Source organism: Lactuca virosa, chromosome 4 (assembly GCF_052849685.1).
Source record: "Lactuca virosa cultivar CGN04683 chromosome 4, Lactuca_virosa_CGN04683_v6, whole genome shotgun sequence".
Taxonomy (NCBI): Eukaryota; Viridiplantae; Streptophyta; class Magnoliopsida; order Asterales; family Asteraceae; genus Lactuca; species Lactuca virosa.
Window position 1 is genome coordinate 137896762 of NC_136429.1, and position 24690 is coordinate 137921451.

A 24690-nucleotide genomic window follows, 5' to 3' on the forward strand; every position below is an offset into this window, starting at 1 on the left:
AAAGGTCAACGAGTTAAGCATCACTTTCCAATTTGACACATTTAAGCACTATGAGAAGAATCCAAGGAAGAATGAAGTAGGAAATGAGCCAAAAACCGAGAAGAATTCAGAGGGCGACATAAAGAGTGAAGTAAAAGAGATGGCAGGCATAACAAATATGACGATGAAAAAATATAAGAAGCGAATGTGTAACGAAAACGGGCCGGGTCTTGTACCACCTGAAATTCCAGCAACCGGAAATTTTGAACTCAAGGGGCGCATTTTGGCCATGCTAAAAGATATCCCATTCTACGGGAAAAATCACAGAGATGCTTACAATCATATTGACAAGGTCAACGACATTGCCAACTATTTCAATATTCATAATAAACCTTGTGCAACGGCGTTGTTGTGGATGCTTCCAGTAACTTTTAGAGGAGCGGAAAAAGATTGGCTAAAGGCACTCCCATCTGGCGCTATCACTACATGGGTTCAACTTCGTGAATAGTTCATCCAACAATTTAGTCCACCATCCAAGGTTGCAAAATTGAAGAAAAATATAGCCAAATTCGAACAACAGATGGGAGAGTCCGCGAACAACAGATAGGAGAGTCCTTATACGAAGCGTGGGAGAGGTACAAAGGTCTGCTTAGAAATTGTCCTCAACATGACTTGAACGTTCAGCAAATGGTGTCTATTTTCTATGATGGGGTGAACGTGACAACGAGGCAACTTATTGACTCTCAAGGACTACAAACTAAGAAGAATCCGGACACAATCAAAGAGTTAATTGAAGAATTTGCGAAGCACTCAAGAGAATACCATAAACCGCGATAAGATATTATAAGAGGTAAAGGTACTTGAGAAGGAGGAAACGAAAACTTGGCTGCAATAATGGCTAAACTCGAGAATATGGATCAACGAATGACGAAGATGGATCAATCCATACATGCCATATGAGTTGAATGCGACAATTGCAATGGGTCACACTTGACCAAAGATTGTGATCTAGATTAGAATGGGAACCGAAAATCCCAAGTATGTTACTCAAGTGGGGACAGATACGATGAGGAGTGGAGGAAACCAAAGAAGGAGTGATTGCCTTACGATGAATACAAGAAGAAAAAGGAATAGAAGTATAGACAAATCGGTAGAGGGTTTTATCAAAAAGAACAACCACCGTCTGATAACAAATCCAAGTTCGAGTCGATGCTTGCACGCTTTGCAGCTGTTTTTGAGAAACGACATGATGTGACTGATGCTACGATAAGAAATTAGCAAGTGGAGATAACGAATATTGAGACTCAATTGGGTCAATTGACTTAACTTGTGAATGAGAGGTTACCACTCAAGAATCCTGAACCAAAAGCACAATCTCATATTATGGAAATATACACTAAAAAGAGGTTTATTCTGAGCCACTTGAGATGTACGATGCAGCCACCGAACAACCTGATCCACTGCTAAAAGGAGTAAATCCTTAATGAAAGAAGGGAATGAAATGAGAAAAGAAATGTCTCTTGATATATGTTATGTCTAATGAAATATTGTGATGTGGAGTGGAATGTGGAAAATGTCTATTCGAAATATGTTTGCATAATGAAATGTTTTTTGATGAAAATGTGATAAATGTTTTGGGTCACAAAACCGAGTATCTCACAAGACATTATTATCTTACGTATCTCTTTTTAATGTCATGTGTCCCAGGTTGTACTGATGGAGTAAAGATGATAGATGAAAATTTGAAGTTAAAAAATAGAGAACATGGGCGTATCCACCAAGGGCTTAGGTAGGTCCTAGGACCTACCTAAGTTCTCAATTTCATTTACAATGTATATAGTAGAAAAACTAGGAACTACCTTAGAAAAAATAAAGGACCTACTTTGAGTTTGTTTTTTAAATTTTTTTCTTAAAAAATCATTTTAAAAAGAGAAAAATATAAGTTATTAAGGGCAATTTGTTATTTTAAATTATGAGATTGATAACAAAAAGTTAACCACTCTTAATCGGCACTCTCAAAATTTTAATAAATAAATAAGTTGCTATAATAAAAAGAAGCCCACATGTGAAAGACTCTCACTCTCCGTTCGCCGCTTTATCAATGGACTAATAATCAACTAGTTTTTCGTTAAACCGTACAAGTTTTTCAGTTATATTTCAATCGGTTTTTAAAATTTTTTAATCGGTGGCGCTTGATCGTTTTTAATCGATTGAATCGGTTCAGTTCTTTTAAGGTACATGACCCGACCGACCCCCAAAAGTGTTATTGATTTTTTTTATTGGCTTCGCTTAATTTAGGAACCACGTGATTTTTTGTTCTAGATTCGCCACTGATAGAGAATGTAGTGGAGCTTATCAAGTTCTTTATTAATGGTATTAATGTAATTCATATTTGCTTACTATGGTTTATATGATGCTTAATGGTAACATCCAAAGTTTTAATTGTAAATGTTTGTGAGATCGGTTTTTATTAAATATGGGTTAATACTTGAATATTTTTATAACCATAACATTGAAAAAGTTTTGGAAAAAGAAATTGGGGTGTCACATAATCTATAATTTTTATAAAACTTAGGAACTAGGCATAAAATAGTTATTTCATACCAAATTTATAACAAAATGAAATCATAAGACTAACTACGCAAGTAACTGAAACCACATAGACCATCTATGCCAAAAAAAATAGTTAGGGACTAAATCTGTATTTTCTATAAACCAGAAGGACAATTTTATATATTTCATCCAAAAAAGAACATGTACTCTACAAGTTGTAGGCGCGAACATCTGTTGATTCAATTATCAAGCCCCTTTGCTATATGCCACGTCCCTTCCACCCCAAAAAGTTTCCCCAACAGCAAAAAATTCTAACAAACACCAAAAACGAGTGTTTCTGCATTTCGTTTCGAATCTTATCATCGCAATGATTTTATCAAAATTTTACGTACATTCTGATTTATAATTTCTGTGGACTCTCTGCTTAAGCATTGAACTGTTTGCAATCAGTTCCTTTTGGAATTTGTAAAACAAATTCATTTTTCCGTGCTTGTTAGGGCTTCATAGATCGATTTTATTTGCAATTTTGTACGTCCGAGTGTTTTCCCAGGTTGTGTCGGTACTGCATTCCGATTCTAAATTGACGAAGAAATCTCCGGGAGATTTGTGAATCTCTGAAATCTGAATCATGGTATGGTGAAGGCAAAAGGACTCGCGGGTTATTTTCTAAGGTTGCATTATGAAACCAACATCACGAAAAAACCACCAAATTTTGTTGAGAAATGGAGGATTTCGATTGGAGACTGCAGCTGAAACAATGTCGTTTCCGTTGAAAATTTGGTGAATTAGAGCTTCGATTATACGGATTTAGGGTTAAGATGGGGTGATTTTATGCAGCCAATCTCGATGAAATGAGAAGGGTAGAATTATGGAACCGAAAAGTAGATTAAGAATCCAATGGACGCAAGAAATTTAGGTATTATTGTAGCTCTTTTCGTCGTGTTGGAGGCAGGTGTTTGTGAAGGTCGCAGATTTCCAGACAAATCTTCCCACGGCCATGGAGTCCATTGGAGGGCTCATGATATAGACGAAAATAAGGTATGATTCTTCTTTGCTTTGTTCAATTTTATACATTCGATCATTATTGCGTTTTAACTTCCTTAATATATGTTTAATGCTTTAGTTACTTGAAGGTTTCATTCCATTATCGATTGATGCCAAGCAAATCTTAGTTTCATTAATTAAACAACTTCAAAGATTTTTTTTCATTATACTTTATGCATTAGGATTCTGATTCATAGAATTTCAATGTGTCAAAACACTACAAATTCTTGAAAAAAACCATATTTCTTTCATTATGTCTTGCTTGTTCAATGAGTCAACTCAAAGAGTCGACCTTGGATTCAAGAGAGGGTAATGCCAGCAGTGAATGGCCCAGGAATTATGAGCAGAGTATGCACTATTTTATGATATTAAATAAAAAAGAAAATTGCAGTATAACCCATTTCACTTGTGTATTATTATCTCTACAGGAAGATCAAGTTTCATTATTTTGTAGAAAACAGTTCAAACAAATTACACAAGCTATTCAGTATTTTGCCCTTAATTTACCAAAGCCAACAAACTATATCACAAACTCTGATGCAACATCAATAAGAAAAACTCTTATACAACATAAAGCCATTCTTAACCACCCTCCAATACTAAATCAATCTTTCCATAGACCAAATGCTCGAATCCTCAAACCAAAGGGCCGTCGCCGGAAAAGACCACCGCGGCGGCGGCGGCGGAGGCGCCGCCGCCCTCCATGGCCACCGGATCCATCGCCAGGTCTATCTCCAGCTTCCCCCAATGCTCCTACTCCTACCATGGCCCCATCTCCAGATGGAGATGGGGCCCTGACTCCTGATGGGGATGGGGCCCCACTGCCTCCTGACAGGGCCCCACCAACTCCAGGCAGGGCCCCATCGAGTCCTGGTGGGGCCTCACCTCCAACACCAACCCGTAAACCATTTCCAAAACCTAAACCTTTACCTGAACGTGAACCTTTTCGAGAGCCTTCATCCAATTTTTCACCGGAAAAAGCCAGAAGGCCGCCGGATTTGTCGCCGGAGGATGATAGCAAGGAGCGGAAGTTGCTGATAATTGCTGCAACTTCAACCACAGTGGCGGCATTTGCTATTTTCTCATTGTTTTTGGTTTGCTTTCTTAGACTGAAGAAGCGGAGAAGGGGAGCTAATAATGATGGAAGAGGGGAGGGAAGGAGGAATCTTGCTAGTGGTACTTACTCAATTGCTTATAGCATCATACTTTCAATTTCTTTTCTTATTATAGCTGTGAAATTTGCTTTGTATTTATTTGGATGACATTGCATTTAACCTTTTGTTTTACAGGTCTTTCTCTGAAATCCAAGAAACTCAAAAGTACAAAAGAGACAAATCACAATTTGTCCACCAATGGTGCTTCCGTTCCTGAAGATGAAGAATCAGAAGTTGGATCATTCCCACTTCCACCTGTACTAACCACTCCTCTACCACCTCAATCACCTCCAACACCTCCACCACCGCCACCACCACCACCACCACCACCTTCACCTCTAGCCTCGAAAGAAACACCACCCCCACCACCTCCAAAGCCTCCTAATGTCCCTAATCCACCAAAGAAAAAGCCACCCCCACCTGCTCCAATACCCAAAGATGGAAATGATGATGGTGAAGATTCAGATGCCAATAAAACCAAGTTAAAACCGTTTTTCTGGGACAAAGTGAATGCTAACCCTAATAGAGCCATGGTTTGGCACGATATTAAATCCGGATCATTCCAGTAAGTCTCTTACCTATAATTATTAATTATTCAGATAAGCTAAAGGGTTAAATGCATATTTATGTCACATTTTTCACAATTTATGAAACAAACTGGTTTCTTAAACGAAACATGCAATCACATTTCATCAATATTGAATACAGTAATTTTTGAACGTATAGGTTCAATGAAGAAATGATGGAAAGTCTGTTTGGTGCCTCGAGTGTTCAAAACAAGAATGAGAATGGAAAAGCCCCAGCAAACCTACAATCTCAACCCAAATTGGTTCAAATTATTGAGCCCAAGAAAGCCCAGAATCTTGCCATTCTATTAAAAGCATTGAATGTGACAACTCAAGAAGTCTCTGATGCCGTTAGGGAAGGTAATTCTCTACTGATTTATTAAGCCATTATACTTTTTTTTAATTCTTTTTGTTACCGAGTTTTGGAAAAGAGCAAAAAAAAACACAACTATAATATTTTTCATTATTATAATAATAATAGCTCCTGAAAATCTTTTTCTAAAATGGTCGGAAAAAAGAATTATAGAAAATAGTTAAGTGGTTAAATTGATAAAATGATGAAAGTACGTTGCCTTTTTGTGTAGGTAACGAGCTTCCAGTAGAATTCATCTCAACTTTGTTGAAAATGGCACCGACTCAAGATGAAGAACTAAAACTTCGGACATATAATGGCGATGTTGCTCTTCTTGGCCCTTCAGAAAAGTTCCTTAAAGCATTGGTTGATATCCCTTTTGCATTCAAACGTCTTGAAGCTTTGATGTTTATGGCTTCCCTTCCGGAAGAATATTCTTCCGTTAAAGAATCCTTTGCGACTTTAGAGGTATTGTTACAACTTCCCCTTCCCACTACAAGACAAAACAGGTTGTACTGCGTTTTACATGCATTGGACTGAGACCGATGTCAATGGGACAAATGCAACTTACCGTACATACAACTTTTTTTTTTCCATTCGAATGGACTATTCTACCCTTTTGGTGGCATAACATCGACTCATCTTTATAGGTAGCTTGCACAGTGCTAACAAACAACCGACTCTTCCTGAAACTTCTAGAAGCAGTTCTTAAAACAGGCAACCGTATGAATGTGGGTACGTATCGTGGTGGGGCCGAAGCGTTCAAACTCGACAACCTTTTAAAACTCTCCGATGTCAAAGGAACAGATGGCAAAACCACACTCCTATCCTTCGTAGTCCAAGAAATGATCCGGTCAGAAGGAACCAAAGCTGCCCGAAGAGCCCGGACAAACCAAAGTTCATCCAAAGACACTTCACAATCACAACAACCAAGTAAAGAACCGCCCGAAAATTACCGAAAATTCGGCTTCGAAGTCGTTTCCAAGCTAAGCGAGGAGCTTGAGGACGTAAAAAAAGCCGCACTTATTGACGGGGATACCCTCACATCAACGGTTTTGAAATTAGGGCATATGTTAAGGAGAACAAAAGACTTTTTATATAATGAGATGAAAAATGTGGAAGAAGATACCGAATTTCAGGTGTTTCTCACGGGGTTTGTGGAACGGGCGGAAGCTGAGATCGGGTGGTTGTTGGAAGAGGAGAAGAGGATAATGGCGGTGGTGAAGAGCACGGGTGATTATTTCCATGGGACATCGAGGAAAGATGAAGGTTTAAGGTTGTTTGTTATTGTGCGTGATTTCTTGCTACTTTTGGATAGTGTTTGTAATGATATTAAGAAAACGGCTGCTATCCAAGCGAAGAAAAAACGGTCGGATTCGGCGACTGCTTCGATGGAAGGGTCGTTTGGGCCAAAGGATATACGTGATAAGTTGTTTCCGTATAATAAAGATGGGCAATCGGGGTATTCGAGTTCGGATGAAGAGAGTGATTCTCCTAGTTTTTGATCAAGAGAGAAGTAGAGGGGCTAAATGTGAAGAAGAGAAAGTTGGAGGTTTTGTGTTGTAAATATCACAAGGGTGTGTTGTGTAGTGTAGATATCGTATTTAAGATGATGAGGGCATTTCCTTTTTGGTTTTGCTTCTATTTGAACAAGCAATAAGTGATTTTTGATGTGGGAGATTTAGTGTAGGGATTGAATGTGAATAAGAGAAAGTTGAAGGTCTTCAACTCGGTGTATAATGTAAATTTTATCTTCTAATGTTAGATTTAGATTACTTTTAATATGCCTTTTTTGTTTGCTTTTGTTTGTTGTCAAGTGTTGTTTGGATAAAAGATAAAGAAAATGACCAAATTCAAGGACATAGGGAGTAAATATGAATAAGAGAAATTGGAGGGTCTTTTATTGTAAATAATACAAAGGGTGTACAAGGTAAATGCTGTATTTTATGACGATGAAGGCAATTTGCGTCGAAGTTTGCTTCTATTTAAACAAAACAAAAAGTGTTTTTGATCAAAAAAATGTTGAAGAATTCAAGAATGTAGGGACTGAATGTGAATAAGAGAAAGTTGAAGGTCTTGAACCGAGTGTATGAAGTATGCTGTATTTTTTTGGATTTTCTAGTTACTTGCTAAGTTCAAATTCTATGTACGTTTTCATCAAGCCAATGTGGAAGAATTAACAATATAAAGACTAATGTAGGAACAGGAGAAAGTCAATGGTCTTGATTGTAAAAATAGAATGGTTTAGGGAGTGGGCACGACAAGCAAGCAGCTCGACATGTCTAGCTGGAGCTTGCTTGCCATGACAAAACATGAAGCATAGAATTGTTGAACTCTACATTTTAAAGTCATAAGTCTATGCCTTAAGATCAATCTTTAAACATATTACACTCGATTTACATCAAAACTTACGGGTGTTAAAACTTAATTATCAAAGTAAAAAAAAAAAAAAAAAAGGTTTTGATAACCTCTTTAATACATTCTTCTATTTAACCCTCATATTCCAAATCCACTATCTTAGATAAACTACAAACAACCTCTTCAATATCAGCCCCACGAACCCCACCATTTTTACCCGAAACAAACTCCTCAACACCACCACCAACCACCTCAATCACACTCTTTCCACCCTCCACCACCCCTTTCACCGCCACAATCCTCCTCATCGCCGCCACACCATCCCACATTCCACTATCCGCATAAATATTCGACATAAGAACATAAACCCCACGATCATCCCCACCAATCTCTGTCAACCGATCCACCGCAAATTCACCCAAACCAACATTCTTCCATACCCTACACCCTAAAAGAACCGAACCCCACAAATCTACATTCGGTTCCATCGGCATCGATCCGATAAAATTTAACACTTTTCCAAATTCGCCCTTTCGAACAAGAAGATCGATTAAGCATCCGTAGTGTTCAACCTTTGGATTTCGTATTCTTTTAAAAATTTCAACACCTTCAGATACAAATCCCGCATGACTACACGCTGATAAAACACTCACGTATACCAAATCGTCCAATTCCATTCCGCCTTGCTCCATTTGATAAAAATAACTCAAAGCTTCGGCACCGGAATTGTTGATTCCAAGTCCGGAAATCATAACATTATAAGTAATAACGTTTCTTTCCAACATGCTATCGAAAACCGCACGTGCCTCTTCAATGCCACCACATTTCATATACATGTCGATGAGGGTTGTGTTTACCACGACATCAAGGGGTATTTTCGTCTTTTTGATGTATGTATGAAGCCACCGTCCTGAATCGAGTGCGCCCAATTGGGCACATGCTGATATAGAACCTATGATGCAAAATTTATCGGGTTTTATGTCGTGTGAAAGCATTAGATTAAAGAGGGTTAATGCTTCTTTGGGATTTTGGTGTTGTGAATAGCCATTGATCATAATGGTCCAAGAAATTAGGGTTTTGTGATCCATTAGGTTAAATAGTTCCCGAGCTGCTACCATGTTGCCGATTTTGGCGTATGAATCAATCATGGTGTTCCATGAAACCGAGTCTCGTTCATGCATTTGGTCGAACAGTATACGTGCGTGAGTTACGAGGCCTAATTTCTTAAAAGAACAGAAAGACACAAGAGGCAGATTAAGAAATTAAGAAATCAAGAAGTACATGAATATGTGTTATGATTTGACAGCAACATTTATATGTAATTTTTGCAAACCTTGCCGTACCCATCAATCATAATGGACCAAGAAACAACATCTCTTTCAGGCATTTCATCGAACAGCTTCTGTGCTTCCACCATATTACGACACTCTGCATACCCGCCTAACATCAAATTCCATGACACCAAATCTTTTCCATGGAAACAATCAAACAAAATCCTGGAACAACTCATCTGCTGACACTTGCAATACATTCCAATCAGCCCATTTCTCACAAACACATCGGAATCAAAAAACCCAGCTTTCATGACTTCACCATGAACCTGCCTGCCTTCCCACAGTCCGCATATCATCTTACACGCCTTCAGGACAAATGGGTATGTATAATTATCACAACTGATCCCATTTCTTTTCATTTTAACATAAATCTCTAACGCCATTTGTGGGTTTGTGTTGGAATTTGATAGATGAGTTTTTATCATGGTGTTGTAGGTGTACGTGGTTTTATTGGTGTGTTGAATTTGTGGGAGCATTCGGCCTGTGGAATTCATGGTTGAAAACTTTGAAATAGCAGACGACTGACTGGAGATGGACTGAACGAGGGCATGTCAAAGTATAGAAAGAGGGGCGATATGTTGTTTGATCATCATCAAGAGTTACCCGAAAACGTAGAAACCAGATTTTTAGATGATTTTGGAAATACAATTTCGGATATTCAAACTTTTAAATAAGTTTACTTCATATAAGGGTTGTGAACGTAAATCAAATATAGGAAGATCCTATCAAAATGAACTAGTTTTTAAACTTATTTGCAATATATCTTTGTACGGTCACTTGTTACAATATGATATTGATTACAACAAGATTGATGAAATCAACTTTATTTTCCTAATTAGTAATTATAAATTTTGTAGATGCAAAGGCAAGAATTAGGAAGCAAATATCTTAAGTGGAAAAAGAAACAAGATCATTGTACACATGTACACTTAAATGCACAAGATCACAAATGGACCGACACGAATGATATAATGCTCTGTCTAATTCGAGATGAATGTACAAAAGTTGTGATTTTCTATAAGACTTAGGCCCTGTTTGCAGGGGCGAAGCCAAAAATTTACAATGAAGGGGGCTTACATCGTAGTAAATAAAATGTAGATTACTATTTAATAACGTTGTCTGTAATTTAAGCTCTTCTTTTAAAATACAAATAACATAGCCGATCTTGTGTTTTTGAAGACCATGTTTAAATTTATTAAAATTAGGCCCTAAAATTTATAAAATCAACAAAAATATAAAAACTTTTTATTTAATAAACAATTTTTTTAGATTTTATAAGGCATTTAAATAACTATTTTCTTAACACCGTTCGTGATTATATACTTGCACAAAGAATCATTAAGTCAACTACTGGTAAAAAAAATTATTTCAAAAATGAAACTAACAAAAATGGATGCCAAAATAAAAAAATGATTATATAGACCAATACTCATATAATCATTAGTTAAATTATGAATTTAATTTAAAATTAAAAATAATAAAAAGTAGGTACAGAGAGAGTCAAATAAAAAGGAATTATTATCGATATCTATCAAGTCATTAAGTTAAATTATGAATTTAATTAAATATCTAAAATCATAAAAGTGGGTAACAATATTTAAATATAAATGTGAGTAGTAGAAGTACAGAAGTGATTTTGAAATCTTCATTATTAAATTATGAATTTAATTAAATATCTAAAATCATAAAAGTGGGTAACAATATTTAAATATAAATATGAGTAGTAGAAGTACAGAAGTGATTTTGAAATCTTCATTATTTTGAATTGGGTGGGCCTTCATACATATATGGGTTATAGTAATAATATTATGAGCATTAGGTATAAAAGAACTCACCCATCGAGTATGTTTCCCCTGTAACCCGAGAATCATAGAATCGTTGCTTTTTTTTTCTTTCTGAAAATCAGAGTCTTTTTCCTTTTTTTTTTCCTGAAATCGGAGCATCTTTTGAAGGTGTATTTATGTCGTTCCACCAAACTAGAACCTTACTTTGAGTTTAGTTTTGGTTCAGTTTTGATTTATGATAATGTGTTGATTTCGAAAATATATTTAGTTTTGATTTATGATAATGTGTTGATTTCGAAAATATATGGGTTGATTTCTGATTTTGTGTTTATTTGGTGAAATATATTACTGAGAATGTGTTATTAGTTGTTGATCTATTTTTTTTTATTGAAAACGTGTTCCTAGTTGCTAACAGAAGTTGTTGATTTTGTTCATTTGCTAAAATATGCTGTCAATCTTGTTATGTGCTTAATTGGTATTGACATCTGTTGTTGATCTTTGAAATTTGATAATGTTGTTAATGAAATCATATGCTTTGCTTGTTTTTTTTCTTAAATATGATAATATTTTGCTAATGAAATCATATTCTTTGTTGTTTTCCTTGATGAAATCTGAATATTAGCATGTTATGAATTCACTAAATGAAAGTATGATATTATATCTTGAACAGGTGATGTCTATTAGTGGAGAAGATTTCATATCCACAAGCTTAGGGAGTTCATTAACATTAGATTTGTTATCGATGGTGATAGTTTTAAAAGATTTCACAAAGCAATGAAAGCATGAGCTTTGGGTATAATCAAAAAATGATAGTGTTATGTTTGATTTGGATTTATGTTTAATCTGGATTTTATATGGTGTTTGTAATTTTTTTATAATTATTCAAGAAGTTGATTCGGTTATTTTATAAAGCAACGTTAAATTCAACAAAAATAACATAGAAGGGTAAAATGGTCATTTTTATAATTCAGCACTGCAATTCAGAGGTTCCAACCAAACAACATTTGAATATCCAGATCTTAAAAATTCAGACCTCTTAAAAATTCAGCTCTTAAAGATTCAGATCCTGCCAAACGGCCCTTTACTGCGATACGAAATGCTCAATTTCAGGTTGAAACGACATCTTGATGCTTAATTTCAAGCTAGACTGAGAAATTTGTTAGGCTACACGTAAGACTTTTAAGTAGAAATTAGAAGTTTAACACTTGACTATAGAATACAAAATAAAGAGGGGAGATCGGATTGGGTAAGATCTTATGATCATAGTCAGGATCCTAAGATCTCGATATAGATCTTGCTTTGGAGTCGATTCAATGTTATCGACATCATTTAATCAATATAATTTATTCAAAATTACAAGTAAAGTTCAAATTTTCAAAATTGCTTAGAATGTAGTCCTTAAGTTGGGAGTGAACTTACGATTTTAAGTAAAGAACTAAAGAGCAATAAGCAAATTTGCGTTTTAGGGTTAATGATTAGGGGAAAATGACTTATCAAGGTAATTAACTTTTCGGTATGTTCACATCTGGGTAACTATCTTTTTTTTTTTACACATCTAGGTAACAAACTTGTTGGAAGTGTTCACATATGACCATTATAACTTGCCGTAGCAGGTTACATCCTAGATGTGAACACTTTCAACAAGTTCGTTACCTAGATGTGTTCAAAAAAAGTAGTTACCCAAATATGAACAAAACGAAAAGTAAGAGTAAATTATACGAATGGTCCCTACTGTTAATTTTTGTTGCGCGTTTGGTCTCTGTGTTACCTAAAAAGAGTATTGTGCCCTTATTAATTTATTTTTTAATTAATTTTCTTATTTATGTATTTATTTTTTATATATTTAAAAAAATTAATAGACTCCACATATCTGTATCTCCTCACCGTAAACCTGAAACCACATTTGAGAAATTTAATTTGGGTCTCACCGGTCACCATCCTATCTCTCATCCTCCTCAACTTCTATTTCTTTTCCATCTTTAGTGACATCAACGTCTTCAGCATGCTTCTTTTTTTGGTCCTTCAACTCTGGCGAACCAACACCATAACTCACTGTCTCTTCATCTTTAGTAGGCTCACTGGGTTGTGTTGTTAATTCGACGAAGTTGAAGGACCGAAAAAAGAAGGGATGGTGAAGACGTCGATATCACTAAAGATGGAAAATAAATAGAAGTTGAGGAGGATGAGAGATGTGATAGTGAGGAGATACAGACATGTAGGGTCTATTAATTTTTTTAAATATATAAAGAATAAATACATAAATAAGAAAATTAATTAAAAAAATTAATTAATAAGGGCACAATAGTCTTTTTAGGTAAGACAGAGACCAAATGCATAACAAAAATAAACAGTAGGGATCATCCGAGTTAAAAAAATAAATTAATTAAAAAATAAACAGTAGGGATCATCCGAGGAGATACAGATATGTGAGGTCTATTAATTTTTTTAAATATATAAAAAATAAATACATAAATAAGAAAATTAATTAAAAAATAAATTAATAAAGGCACAATAGTCTTTTTAGGTAAGACAGAGACCAAACGCGCAACAAAAATAAATAGTAGGAACCATTTGAGTTAAAAAAAATAAGTTAGGGACCAAAAATACAAATTCCTCCAAACCACAGGGACCATTCGTGTAATGTACTCTTACTTTTCGTTTTGTAAAAAGGTTTAAGAACTTCCAACTTATATTTCACACAATATGATTCTTACAAGGGAGATAGAGAGAGAAGTGTATATGCTTTTCGATGCCTCTCTATCGGAAAATAAACACACTTATTTATACAAGATTTTAAGTGGACAACTCAATTATAGAGAAAACCCACGATAAGGTAGCTGGACCACCTATTATTCAAACTTATTCACAGCTGGCTTCAATAATTCTCAGGACTGCTGTGAGGTGGGGCAGGTTTCTAGAGAAAATTTGACAAACCAGGAAAAGTAGGATAATAATTTAAACAAACAGACAAACAGCTGTAAAGTGGTCCGAACACGTTGCTTTTTAGAGTCGACAGTATCTGGCTCCACGTATATTGGTTCTCTTCGAAAGAAGGCCTAGTGTATGGAGTATAGCGTCATCCCATCCGTCATCTTCAAGAATGTAACTGGTACAGTTACATTCTTCCTCTTTGTTATTGTCTCCTGTGGAATCGTCATCCCTTACGTATCCGAGGCCCGTACGATAATATTTGTGAGTTTCATATGGGCCTAGTTTTTTATTCGTGTCTTGTGATTCACCAGTCCAGTCTCCTTTAGGCTTGTATGCATGGACCGGGTTGTTTCTGAAAATGGGCTTTTCCTCTTCTTCAGTTATGCAGTTGATTGACAGGGAATTGTTAGGCCTTTGGGCTCTTTTTGCCTGATCTATGATTTCTTTTCCTTGGGCTTTGGTTTGGCTTTGGGCTTCAACTTTATTAGCCCGTATTGAGTATGTTCCAAAACGTGCTCCATACCATTCCCATCTTCCGCTATCGTCATGGGTTTCTGCTTCATACCATTGGGTTTTACAATTTTTCTCCTTTTTATGGGCTTCATGAAATTGGGCCAGATTCATGTTTGCCATGCTTTGTGGTTTTAAGGTTGAAGGACTTTCTTGAGTAAATCTTTGGGCTAAAGGGTAAGTAACTTCCTGCGGTTGGTCCTTGGTTTTGATTATGGGTTTTGGTAGTAACTTCAATTCTTCCAAAAGGCTTTGCATTTGCTTGAGTTCTTCCATCCTTTGGTCTTTACTAATTCTCTTATCCTGGATTGCTTCTTCGGCTACTTTCATTATCATCTTGGCCTCTGGCTGCTTCTCGTGATCCTGCAAACAAAAGGTTACCATTCGTGATAAGGAGTCTGCTAAAACATTTTGTTTCCCATCAATATGTTCGATATTGATTTGTACTCCAGTTCCTGTAACTGCATCTGTAAACTTTAACCACCGGACTCTTGAGGCTTTGTTGGAATTAGTTTTGTTGTAAAAACTAATTATTGCCTGGCAATCAGTTCTGAGGGTTATTTCCTTCTTGTCTAAGTAATGGATCTTCAATTTCTCCAGTGTGTTTATGCAGGCATTGATTTCAGCGTCAATGGTGGATTGTATAGTTTTAAACCTCCCGCTGGTATAGGCGCAAACTTGTTCTTGAGACTTTGGGTCTCCTTTCTTGTTCTTCCACTTGCAAATTCCTCCCCATCCTTCCATGCATCCATCCGTTTCTAGGATTAAATAGGCTTCTTTTGGTGGGATTTGAAGGTCTGGTAACTCTTGAACCTGCCTCTTTATCTTCTTTATCAGTTCGTAATCTGAAGGTTTGAGCCTTTTGTCTCCATGCAGGCTTGTTTTTTCATATAGGGGTCCAAGTAAGATACCAAGCTTTGGGATATATCCTCTTGCGTAATTAAGAATTCCTAAGAATGATCGTAGGCCTGCTTTTGTCTTCATATTTTCTTCATTGAAATCAGCAATTTTCTTAATTATGTGTGGTTGGAGTTTAAGCTTCTGCCTTCCAACGACTGCTCCGAGGAAATCTATTTCTGTTACTGCAATCTTCATTTTTGTTGGAGAGAGGACGAGGCCAAATTCTTTGCACTTTTGAACCAATATCCTTAAATGGTGTTTATGTTGCTCTTCGTTTTCTGAGAAGACCAAAATGTCGTCAATGTAAACTGCGATAAAATTTTCCGTTCCTCTAAAACATCGATCCATTTTTCGTTGGAAGATTGCTGGGGCATTTTTTAGCCCAAATGGCATAACTAGCCATTCATATAATCCTCCTGGTACCAAGAAAAGCAGTCCATGGTATGGATGCTTCTTCCATTGCTACTTGATGGAATCCTGATTTTAAATCAAATTTGGAATAAATCTTGGATCTCCCGATTCTGTGTAGCAACGTGTTAATACCTGGCAGAGAGTATTGATCTTTGTACGTATTGTCATTCAATGTTCGATAATTGAAGACCATACGTTCCTTTCCTTTTATCTCTTCACCAGTTTTGGTGTCGATTGTTGTGCCTGAGTTGACTAACATGGCCATGGTCCTGTGTCTACTTGAACTGTGTCTTATAACTCCTAATTGTAGTAGAGCATCAATGTGCCTTTTGAAGGCGTCTTCCATGGCCGGTGTCACGTGCTTGAGAGGCTTGTCTTGTATTGTGATATCAGGGTTGATGATATCAATTTTGCACAACTCTCCATTCTTTCGCCAGTGTTTCAACGGTTCTTCACCAATATAGCCTTGTTGCTTAAGCTCTTGGATGACTGGGTTGAAATCTTTTGAGAGATTTAGACTAATCTCTGGTATAGCAGGTGAAGTTACATATGCTTCCTGTAACATTTGATGAGCTTCATCGTCGTACCAGTCCCATCCTTGAACTTCTTCGACTGCAGCAACCTCTGCCTGGGGGAAAGATCTTATTTTTGTAACCCTTTTGTACAAGGTTATTTCGTCCCCTTCAATTCGAATTCCTCCATTCATGGCTCTTGTGAAATTCGTTCCGATGAGCATTTGTATCCCATCACTTATGCTCATATCAAGAACATAGATCAGAGGCATTCTGAATTTATTACCTTCAATCACAAAGTAGCCAGGTTTAATTTTGTGATCTGCAGGTTGCCGTGAGTTAACACCATTGAAATAAACAGTTCGTTCAAGTGGTTCTAAGGCTTCTTGTGGTATGACTGCCTTGCTTACACAGCAAGCGGTTGCACCAGTATCTAAAATAGCATTTACTTTGAACATCTGGACGCCTTGGATTTCGAATTCAACGGTGACATTGTATAGTTTGTTTGTCACCTTTCTTACTTTGGGTTCTTCAACTGTATTCATTGAATGGTGGACTTCTGTTTCGATGAACACTTTGGCTGACTTCTGGGTTTCTAAGGGTGGGAATTGTTCATTCGAGTAAGGATTTTGAGAGTCTTGGTATGGGGTTTCTGGTTCGGGCGTGTTTATTTCTTGGAAGCATCTTATCTCTTCCTCTAAATCTTTTATCTTTTCTCTTGCCATTCTAAGCTGATCTTTAAGAATATGAACATCCATAATTCTATTATGCAGCTGATGTTCATAGTCTTTCTGCATGTTTGCTATTTCAACTCTTTGCTCCATTAGAGTTTCCTTTAAGCTTCGTATTTCATTTTGCAGTTTTAGAGTGTCAATGTCTCTATTTAAGAGCGCATGCCCTTCAGTCCTGAGTCTTTCTGCATATTCCTTGGCTTGATCTTGGAGGGCTTGTTTGAAATTCTTGTCTTTTTCTTGCAAAAGTTCTTTTAGCAACTGAACCTCTCGTTGGGTACTTTCAGCAATTCTTTCTTCTCTTTTGATTGTTATCCTTTTGCCAAGGTAATTGAAGGCACAAAGAGCACATGTTGTGAGCTTACAGTGTGAGCAATGTAACCTGGACCTATGTGTTGTAGCTATCCCACAATAATAGCACATCACATGGTTTGTCAGACCATTTTCTTCCCAATTATGCTGACAATTTTTGCTATTTTGAGGAAGTTGTTTGTCTGGCCTCCATGAGCCCACTTCCTGTGTTTGCTTTTGAATTTGTGAAGAACTTCCTGGATGGAACATAAAACATGTTTCTTCAAGTGGTGATTCATTGATTAATGTCCCAATGTTCTGATTTGTTTTTCCTTGCTCTCCTTCGGAAAAACTATAAACACTAGAATCATCATTGTCGGCTGAAATGACATCCCATTCATCACCAAGTTCCATATTTTGAAATACGGCGGCTCTAGCCATATTCCCTTTTTCACTTCTGCAGTCTCGTGCAAAGTGTCCTTCCTTTCCACAGATGTAGCACTTGCATTTGGAAATCCTGCTCCTATCATCTTTATATTTCCTCTTGAAGACCTTGATGTGGGTTTTGTGGGGTTTACCTTTGTATGTTGTTGATCTTCTGAGGCCGTATTTCTTTGTTGCTTTATAATATCCGGGGATTGGGATGTTAGAACAGAAGTCAAGTGCTCTTAATTCTTTTTGCAGGGCAGCTTCTTTGCACATTTCTGCAACAAAGCTATGTGTGAACTTGATCGCTGGTAGGACTCCTGATCCAAGACCAGGATATTTGGCTCTAAATAACTCTTCAATTTTCTTTGATAGTATTGGTGGAAGTTTGGTGAAGAATTTCTCTGTTGTGGATGGGAAGAACATCCTGCCTGATTTTGAAGCCAAAATCCTGAATTCATCAAGGAATTTCCATAGGTCTTTTGTGTGTTCACAGGTGAGTCGTTCAAGATCTCTGTAGGCTGCATCTTGTTCTTCAGTAGATCCTCGGTAGGGGTCTTCCACAAGAATAATTTGGCGAAATTGTGAAGTAATGTTTTGTGGGTCGTCCGCTATAGCCTCTAGTGTGGTGTAGGCATCAGGGTACATGGTTCGCCATTGTTGCCACATCCTTTTTTCATTTTCTCCAAATAGATTTTCAACAAATGCAAGTTTTGCTTTGTTGTCAGGCCAATCTTGGTCGTTGAGTCTATTAATTGTTATAGACTCCCATCTGGAGATTACGTCTGCCCATAAGCCTGGATCTGCTGGTAGGATTAGTAAAACTCCTGTGCCGAGGTGGGCTGGTGGTAATGTCCACTGCTGATTATAGTATTCACCATATCCTCCTTTAAACACTCTATTGGTTCTTGGATAGTTGAACCCTGTGGGTTGCTGCTGTTGTTGCTGTCTAGCAGGTGGGTAGGTTGGGAGACCCATATTATGATCACTTGGAGGATCATATTGTCCGCTTTCTTCTGTATTTGGGAAGGCTAACTGCTCTAGGTCTCTTCTGAGCTTTCGGATTCTTGGATATTCCATAGCGTCTTCTTCGGTTGTGACGGCAACTGTTTTTTCTGTGTTTATCGCACCAAAGGGGTCTTTCTGATCATGTTCATCTTCGTCTTGTTCATCATCCGTCTCCCAGCCGGAAGGTATGATGTCTTCTATTGCAATTGTTTCAGAAGGGGGATCATATTTGACCAGATAGTCAAATTTTCCAGATGGCTCTCCTAGAGTATCCCAATTGTTTTGTTGAATAAATGCCCCAATAAATTCTTCTTCAGGCTCATCTTGCTCAAGGACTTCTCTATCATTATTGTCAACAGAGTATCTTCTAGGTTCTGGCCTTCGTGAGTATCTTGTGAACTTTAAGCTTTGTGATCTGTCAAGCCTGTTATTGACAGCTACTCCGATTGGAACTCTGACTGTTGCTTGAGTTGATGGTTGAAGGTGCCAACTTCTTCCCTCAAGGTCTGATATGCTTAGATTCTCGCCTGGAATTGCTATGATTCCGCTTGTTTCCAGGTGGTCTACTGCATTTTGGACTTCATATTCAAAGCCCATGTAGCTGGTGTTTGATAATCTTCCGGTGAGATTAATGGTTACCAGGAGGTTGCTTTCTCCTCCTTGCCATGCTTCATAGCCATGAGTTTGGATTGCAACTTCAATGTGGTTATGGAAATCTTCTGTGCTTATCATCATATTTGGCACCATATAGATTAACTGCGTTCCTGCAGATAAGTCTATTTCCATTGTCCCTATGATGGCTGTACTGTTTTCCCATCTAGTATCACGGAGTACTGCTAGTGCCATAGTCCCTGCTCCTCTCCTATGGAGTGCATGTATGCGGATCATAATTAATCCCATGTGTACATGTTGCAACCCTGATTCTTGAAGTTGTCTGTAACTTTGATCATTACAGAGCCTTATATTTGTCTGTTGCCCTTCTGTTACCAGTATCCTTCTTTCTGAATAGTGTTGATACACTCTGTGACGAACTGTGGTTCTGTTGTTGGAGTACAGGACTTCTGCCGGAACGAGACTTGCCCTTCTGCTTCTTGAAAGTTCTAGTTGTCTTTCTGGGCTAACCATGGATTCTAAGGTTCTGTTGTACCTTGTTCCAAACGTCCTCTGAAGACTTCTTCTTGTGTTGTACTGAAGTCGTTGAATCTGTTGATATCCTCGTATCTGATCTTCTTGTGTTGGTGGTTGAGTCTGGGTTACAGATTCTCTGTTAAGAACGGCTGCCTTGTGGCTCATTTTCTCGAGTCTTTCTTGTATTCTTCTTTAAATATTATGTTGGGATCTTGGTAAAAGTATATAGGACCTTGTTTTCTTGAAGTGACTGTTTTTTCCGTAATTGAAACTTTGTCTAACCGTTTGGATAAGCTGATGATGGATTCTTCAAGGTCTGCGGGTGTTGCTTCTTTTCCACGACTGACTTCCTTTTGTAGTCTTTCAACCTTTTCTTCTATTTCTGAAAGCTTCTGGTTTTGCTTTATTACTAGATATAATAGGGTGTTGTTTTGCTTAATTATGGCTGCGTTTTGCGCTGCTACACCACTTTTGTAATCAGATGGTTTTGCAAATCCAACTGCAGGTGAATCAAAGTCTTCTGTTGCACCGACGGCTTCCTGATAGTCCGAACTAGCTCTGACACTAGCTAGGCTCATGAGGTTAAGAAGGCTCTTACTTCATGCAGAAGGCGTTCAACCTTCTGGATCTTCTGATTAAGGTCTTCCGTGAGTTTGAGTGCTTCTTTCTCAACCAATTTTGGTTGCTCGGCTATTCTTTGAACTAGATCGAGAACTTGACTTTTAGTGAGGGGTTGATATTGATGTACTTCAAACGAGATTTGCTGTAAGCTTTTTCTGGTTTCACTCTGGGTTTTTCTTATCAATTCCTCACAGGTTTCTAAACGAAGTTGTAATTCCTTTTGATTTTCAAGTATCTGATGAAAACGTTTGATGCAAACTTTTGCGTGTAAAAGTAGTTTATCATGAATACAGGAAATATTATTACTTAAAACTGGCAGCTTGACCTTTTGAGTTTCTTCAAGGTTGAGATATTCAAGGTTAGCAGTTCGGGAATGTTTATACCAATCTGCTATATCTTGTTCAAAACGATCAGTCATAGAAAATAATAACTTCTGTATTTATACTAAGGGAGTTACTATTCTTATTGGACTTGTGGATGCTAAAATTCTTTGAAAAATGTTCACGTTTCCACACATAATTCCCCCTTCTGGGTACTTGATCGCGTGTACTTTGGCTTTTACATTAGTTTTTGAAAACAGGACCCACATAAATAAGAAATCCAATAACAACCGTTTAGGATAATACAGACGATATTACTTTAAATAACCAAAGATTTTTAAACAAAACTAGAAGAAAGGTACAAATATCCTTTTCCTGCAAACCTTGAATGGGCTTTTAAGCTACCATGCTTATAAACGCTTTGTTCATAAGCTCTGATACCAAATAAAAATATTTACCAGGAAAGTATTTTTATTCTAAGAACAAAGACTAAATCTTAGAATATTCAAACATATTTATTAAAACTTACTTGAAAAAAAGGTTTAAGAACTTCAGGAAAGTATTTTTATTCTAAGAACAAAGACTAAATCTTAGAATATTCAAACATATTTATTAAAACTTACTTGAAAAAAAGGTTTAAGAACTTCCAACTTATATTTCACACAATATGATTCTTACAAGGGAGATAGAGAGAGAAGTGTATATGCTTTTCGATGCCTCTCTATCGGAAAATAAACACACTTATTTATACAAGATTTTAAGTGGACAACTCAATTATAGAGAAAACCCACGATAAGGTAGCTGGACCACCTATTATTCAAACTTATTCACAGCTGGCTTCAATAATTCTCAGGACTGCTGTGAGGTGGGGCAGGTTTCTAGAGAAAATTTGACAAACCAGGAAAAGTAGGATAATAATTTAAACAAACAGACAAACAGCTGTAAAGTGGTCCGAACACGTTGCTTTTTAGAGTCGACAGTATCTGGCTCCACGTATATTGGTTCTCTTCGAACTATTTTTTTGTACACATCTAGATAACAAACTTGTGTAAAGTGTTCACATCTAGGATGTAACCTGCTACAACAGGTCATAATAGTCATATGTGAACACTTCCAACAAATTTGTTACCCAGATGTATACAAAAAAAAATATAGTTACCCACTTGTGAACATATCAAAAAATTAATTATCTTGATAAATCATTTTCCCTAATGATTAGTATAACATTAAGTTTGATGTTTATCAATATTAATTTAATGTTTATCAATATCAAATTTGATGCTAATATTTAATGTCATGTAGGGACAATTTTAAACCAAAAAGAATATAAAAAATAAATTTTGGTGTTGGTTGTTCTTACAAACTCAAACATTATTTTTAGTTTTATTTTGTAACATCTCATTTTCATAATTTTGTAGGTCATTCTCTAGTAACCATAAGCTTATTATTAAATCTTTACATTTTTCTATCATCTCCTCTCTATAAATTTTCACAACGAGTATTGCGATTCACTATAAGTTTGAATCATTAAGACCGTTAAATATGATACATAATAATTTCCAAATTCAAACAAAATCAAATAGCAAACATTTTAACATACTATGAATGATGTCAAATTAATTACCTTTTACTCCTTCAACGACTGAAATTTCCAATAGACTCGAAACTAGCTAGAAAGGTGTAAATCAGACAACATTCACAGGAATACGAAAGGGACCCATGGACTGAGCTGAGCAAAAGATGGATGATTTTGGGGTTAAAAGTCAAAAAGCAATTTCTATCTTTTTTGACTTTTCAGTGGATTGAAGCAGTGGCAGTAACGTAATAAGCGATAGAAAAGAGGCTATGAACGAAACACAATATCCCTCCAATCGAAAGGAAACGATGATGCGAAAGTCCACATGAAGCATTTGATTTGCTGTTTGCTTTTGTCCCGATCACCAGCATCCCCAATCCAACGGCCAAGATTACCCTGATCCAATATCCAAACATCAGTTTTTCGACACAATCTATTAAAAATATTAGTCACTTTTATTTGATCCGAAAATCATCACTAAAATTAATAAATTATTGTACTTTAATATCGATAACTTTAATGATATTTCATTTTGTAATTATGTTTTTGCAATAAAATCTGTTTTGGATATAATATGTTACTATGTTTTTCTAGTATCAAATTACGAAAATTTTACCACTAATATTCGATAAAATATTGTTGCCTATTTAAGTTGCATAAGTTGATAAACAAGTAAAATATTATTTTTATAAATTAAAAAAAAACAAAAGGTTATTGTATAAATAAACATAACTGGTGTAAAATACTTTTGTCTAAAATACTTTGTTGAATATAATGTGAAAAAATATGAAACATCATTGCATGTATATATATTTAACCTCTTTTTTTTTTTTTTTTTTTTTTTTTTTTTTTTTTTTAATATTAATTGGGTATCTTGGAAAATTAAAAAAACCACGTAAAATGCTGACAGATTTTAATGATTTTACAGCATTTTTCCAAAGTACATATGATTAAAATAACAACGTTTAAAGTTGATTTTTACCTAAATGATTTTTAAATCTAAATAATGTAAAGATTTATGATGGGTAGTGACAAAATAAAAAATAAAAAATAAATTACAAGCGACTTCATCACACATTGGGAGCTCGGCATTTTGTCGTTCTTCTTGATACGATTTTTTTATTTTTATTTTTAAACTAGAATATACACTACCATTACAATTATTTTTATGTTCTTTTATGCATTACAACAATCTACTCTTTTATTTGAGGGTTACCCAAGTGCATACTGCATACCACACTCTTTAATGATGCCATTTCCCTAGTTTAATTTGGACCCATGTAGCTTACTTTTTGGAGAAGAGAGAGGAAAAGAGTACCATGTAAAGAACAGGGATAGCAATGACAATTGCCTCCCAAGAGAAGCTTTTTGGACTTCATCATGGCTACAAACGGCGCACCCACTAAGCAAGTTGGCTAACACATGGGCTGCAATCAAGAGCACAATGGCAGCCAACCCTAGCCTATAGGCTTCATGGCTTGGTTCTTTGCACTCAAACAACCACAACCTCAAATGCTTCTCCTAACCATCAATACAAACACACACAAAAAAAAAACATTCAATCCACTTTCTTTATCATATATACAAACCCATTTACACATTTATCAATTGAGAAAACAGTAATCGAACCTGGTTTTGGGCTGCTTCCGCTCGGATCCCAAGAATGCCCGCAGTTATATCCAATGCAATAATAACAAGACATACAAGCGCACCGATCACTTTGTTAGCCATTGTGACCAAGGTTTGAACAAGAAAGTTTAGCTGGTTTTGAGATGAAAGGGAGAGAGTGTTTAATATATGGGGTTCATGTGAAAGGGAAAAGGCTTGTTTTTTGGAATAGTTTTTGTTAGGGTTTTTGCATGCTTGGCAGTGGTGCTTTAAGTGACACTTTTTATTTACTTTGGATTCTTTGGAAGGGTAACTAAGAAAAGTAGGGTATAAAACAGCTAAGGGGGAAGTGGGGCGTATAAAAGAATCTAATACTTTCTTTCATTTGATGAACAAGAACCATAATAAGGCATGTATATAAATGGTATATATAAGGCTTAAATGTATATTTAGGTAATACTATCTAAAAAAATAGTTTTTTTTATAGAAAGTAGTTTTTTAGACAAAATATATAATTATGTTTTATTTTATAAAATACCAGCCGTGAGACCCGTTTAATACACAAATTTATTAAAAAATAAATTAAATATAAA

The 24690-nt window shown here is 36.2% G+C and overlaps 3 protein-coding genes and 1 pseudogene across 3 annotated transcripts; 1 reads left to right on the forward strand and 3 right to left on the reverse strand.

Annotated features, from left to right (window-relative positions):
- Positions 1–523: 523 nt before the first annotated feature.
- On the reverse strand, positions 524–653 carry LOC145110422 (small nucleolar RNA R71; annotated as a pseudogene).
- Positions 654–2860: 2207 nt separating this feature from the next.
- LOC145107454 (formin-like protein 3) lies at positions 2861–7376 on the forward strand. Its single transcript, XM_079044353.1, has 6 exons — positions 2861–3570; positions 4005–4752; positions 4866–5295; positions 5457–5656; positions 5881–6116; positions 6299–7376. The coding sequence occupies exons 1-6, from the start codon at positions 3430–3432 to the stop codon at positions 7151–7153; spliced, it is 2610 nt and encodes an 869-aa protein (XP_078900479.1). The 5' UTR covers positions 2861–3429; the 3' UTR covers positions 7154–7376.
- A 612-nt stretch (positions 7377–7988) lies between these two features.
- On the reverse strand, positions 7989–10029 carry LOC145107455 (pentatricopeptide repeat-containing protein At1g08070, chloroplastic-like). Its single transcript, XM_079044354.1, has 2 exons — positions 9340–10029; positions 7989–9229 (listed from the first exon to the last, which is right to left on the reverse strand). The coding sequence occupies exons 1-2, from the start codon at positions 9832–9834 to the stop codon at positions 8138–8140; spliced, it is 1587 nt and encodes a 528-aa protein (XP_078900480.1). The 5' UTR covers positions 9835–10029; the 3' UTR covers positions 7989–8137.
- A 12383-nt stretch (positions 10030–22412) lies between these two features.
- LOC145107456 (GPI inositol-deacylase C, putative (DUF1218)) lies at positions 22413–24383 on the reverse strand. Its single transcript, XM_079044355.1, has 3 exons — positions 24119–24383; positions 23808–24010; positions 22413–22885 (listed from the first exon to the last, which is right to left on the reverse strand). The coding sequence occupies exons 1-3, from the start codon at positions 24218–24220 to the stop codon at positions 22708–22710; spliced, it is 483 nt and encodes a 160-aa protein (XP_078900481.1). The 5' UTR covers positions 24221–24383; the 3' UTR covers positions 22413–22707.
- Positions 24384–24690: the final 307 nt, after the last annotated feature.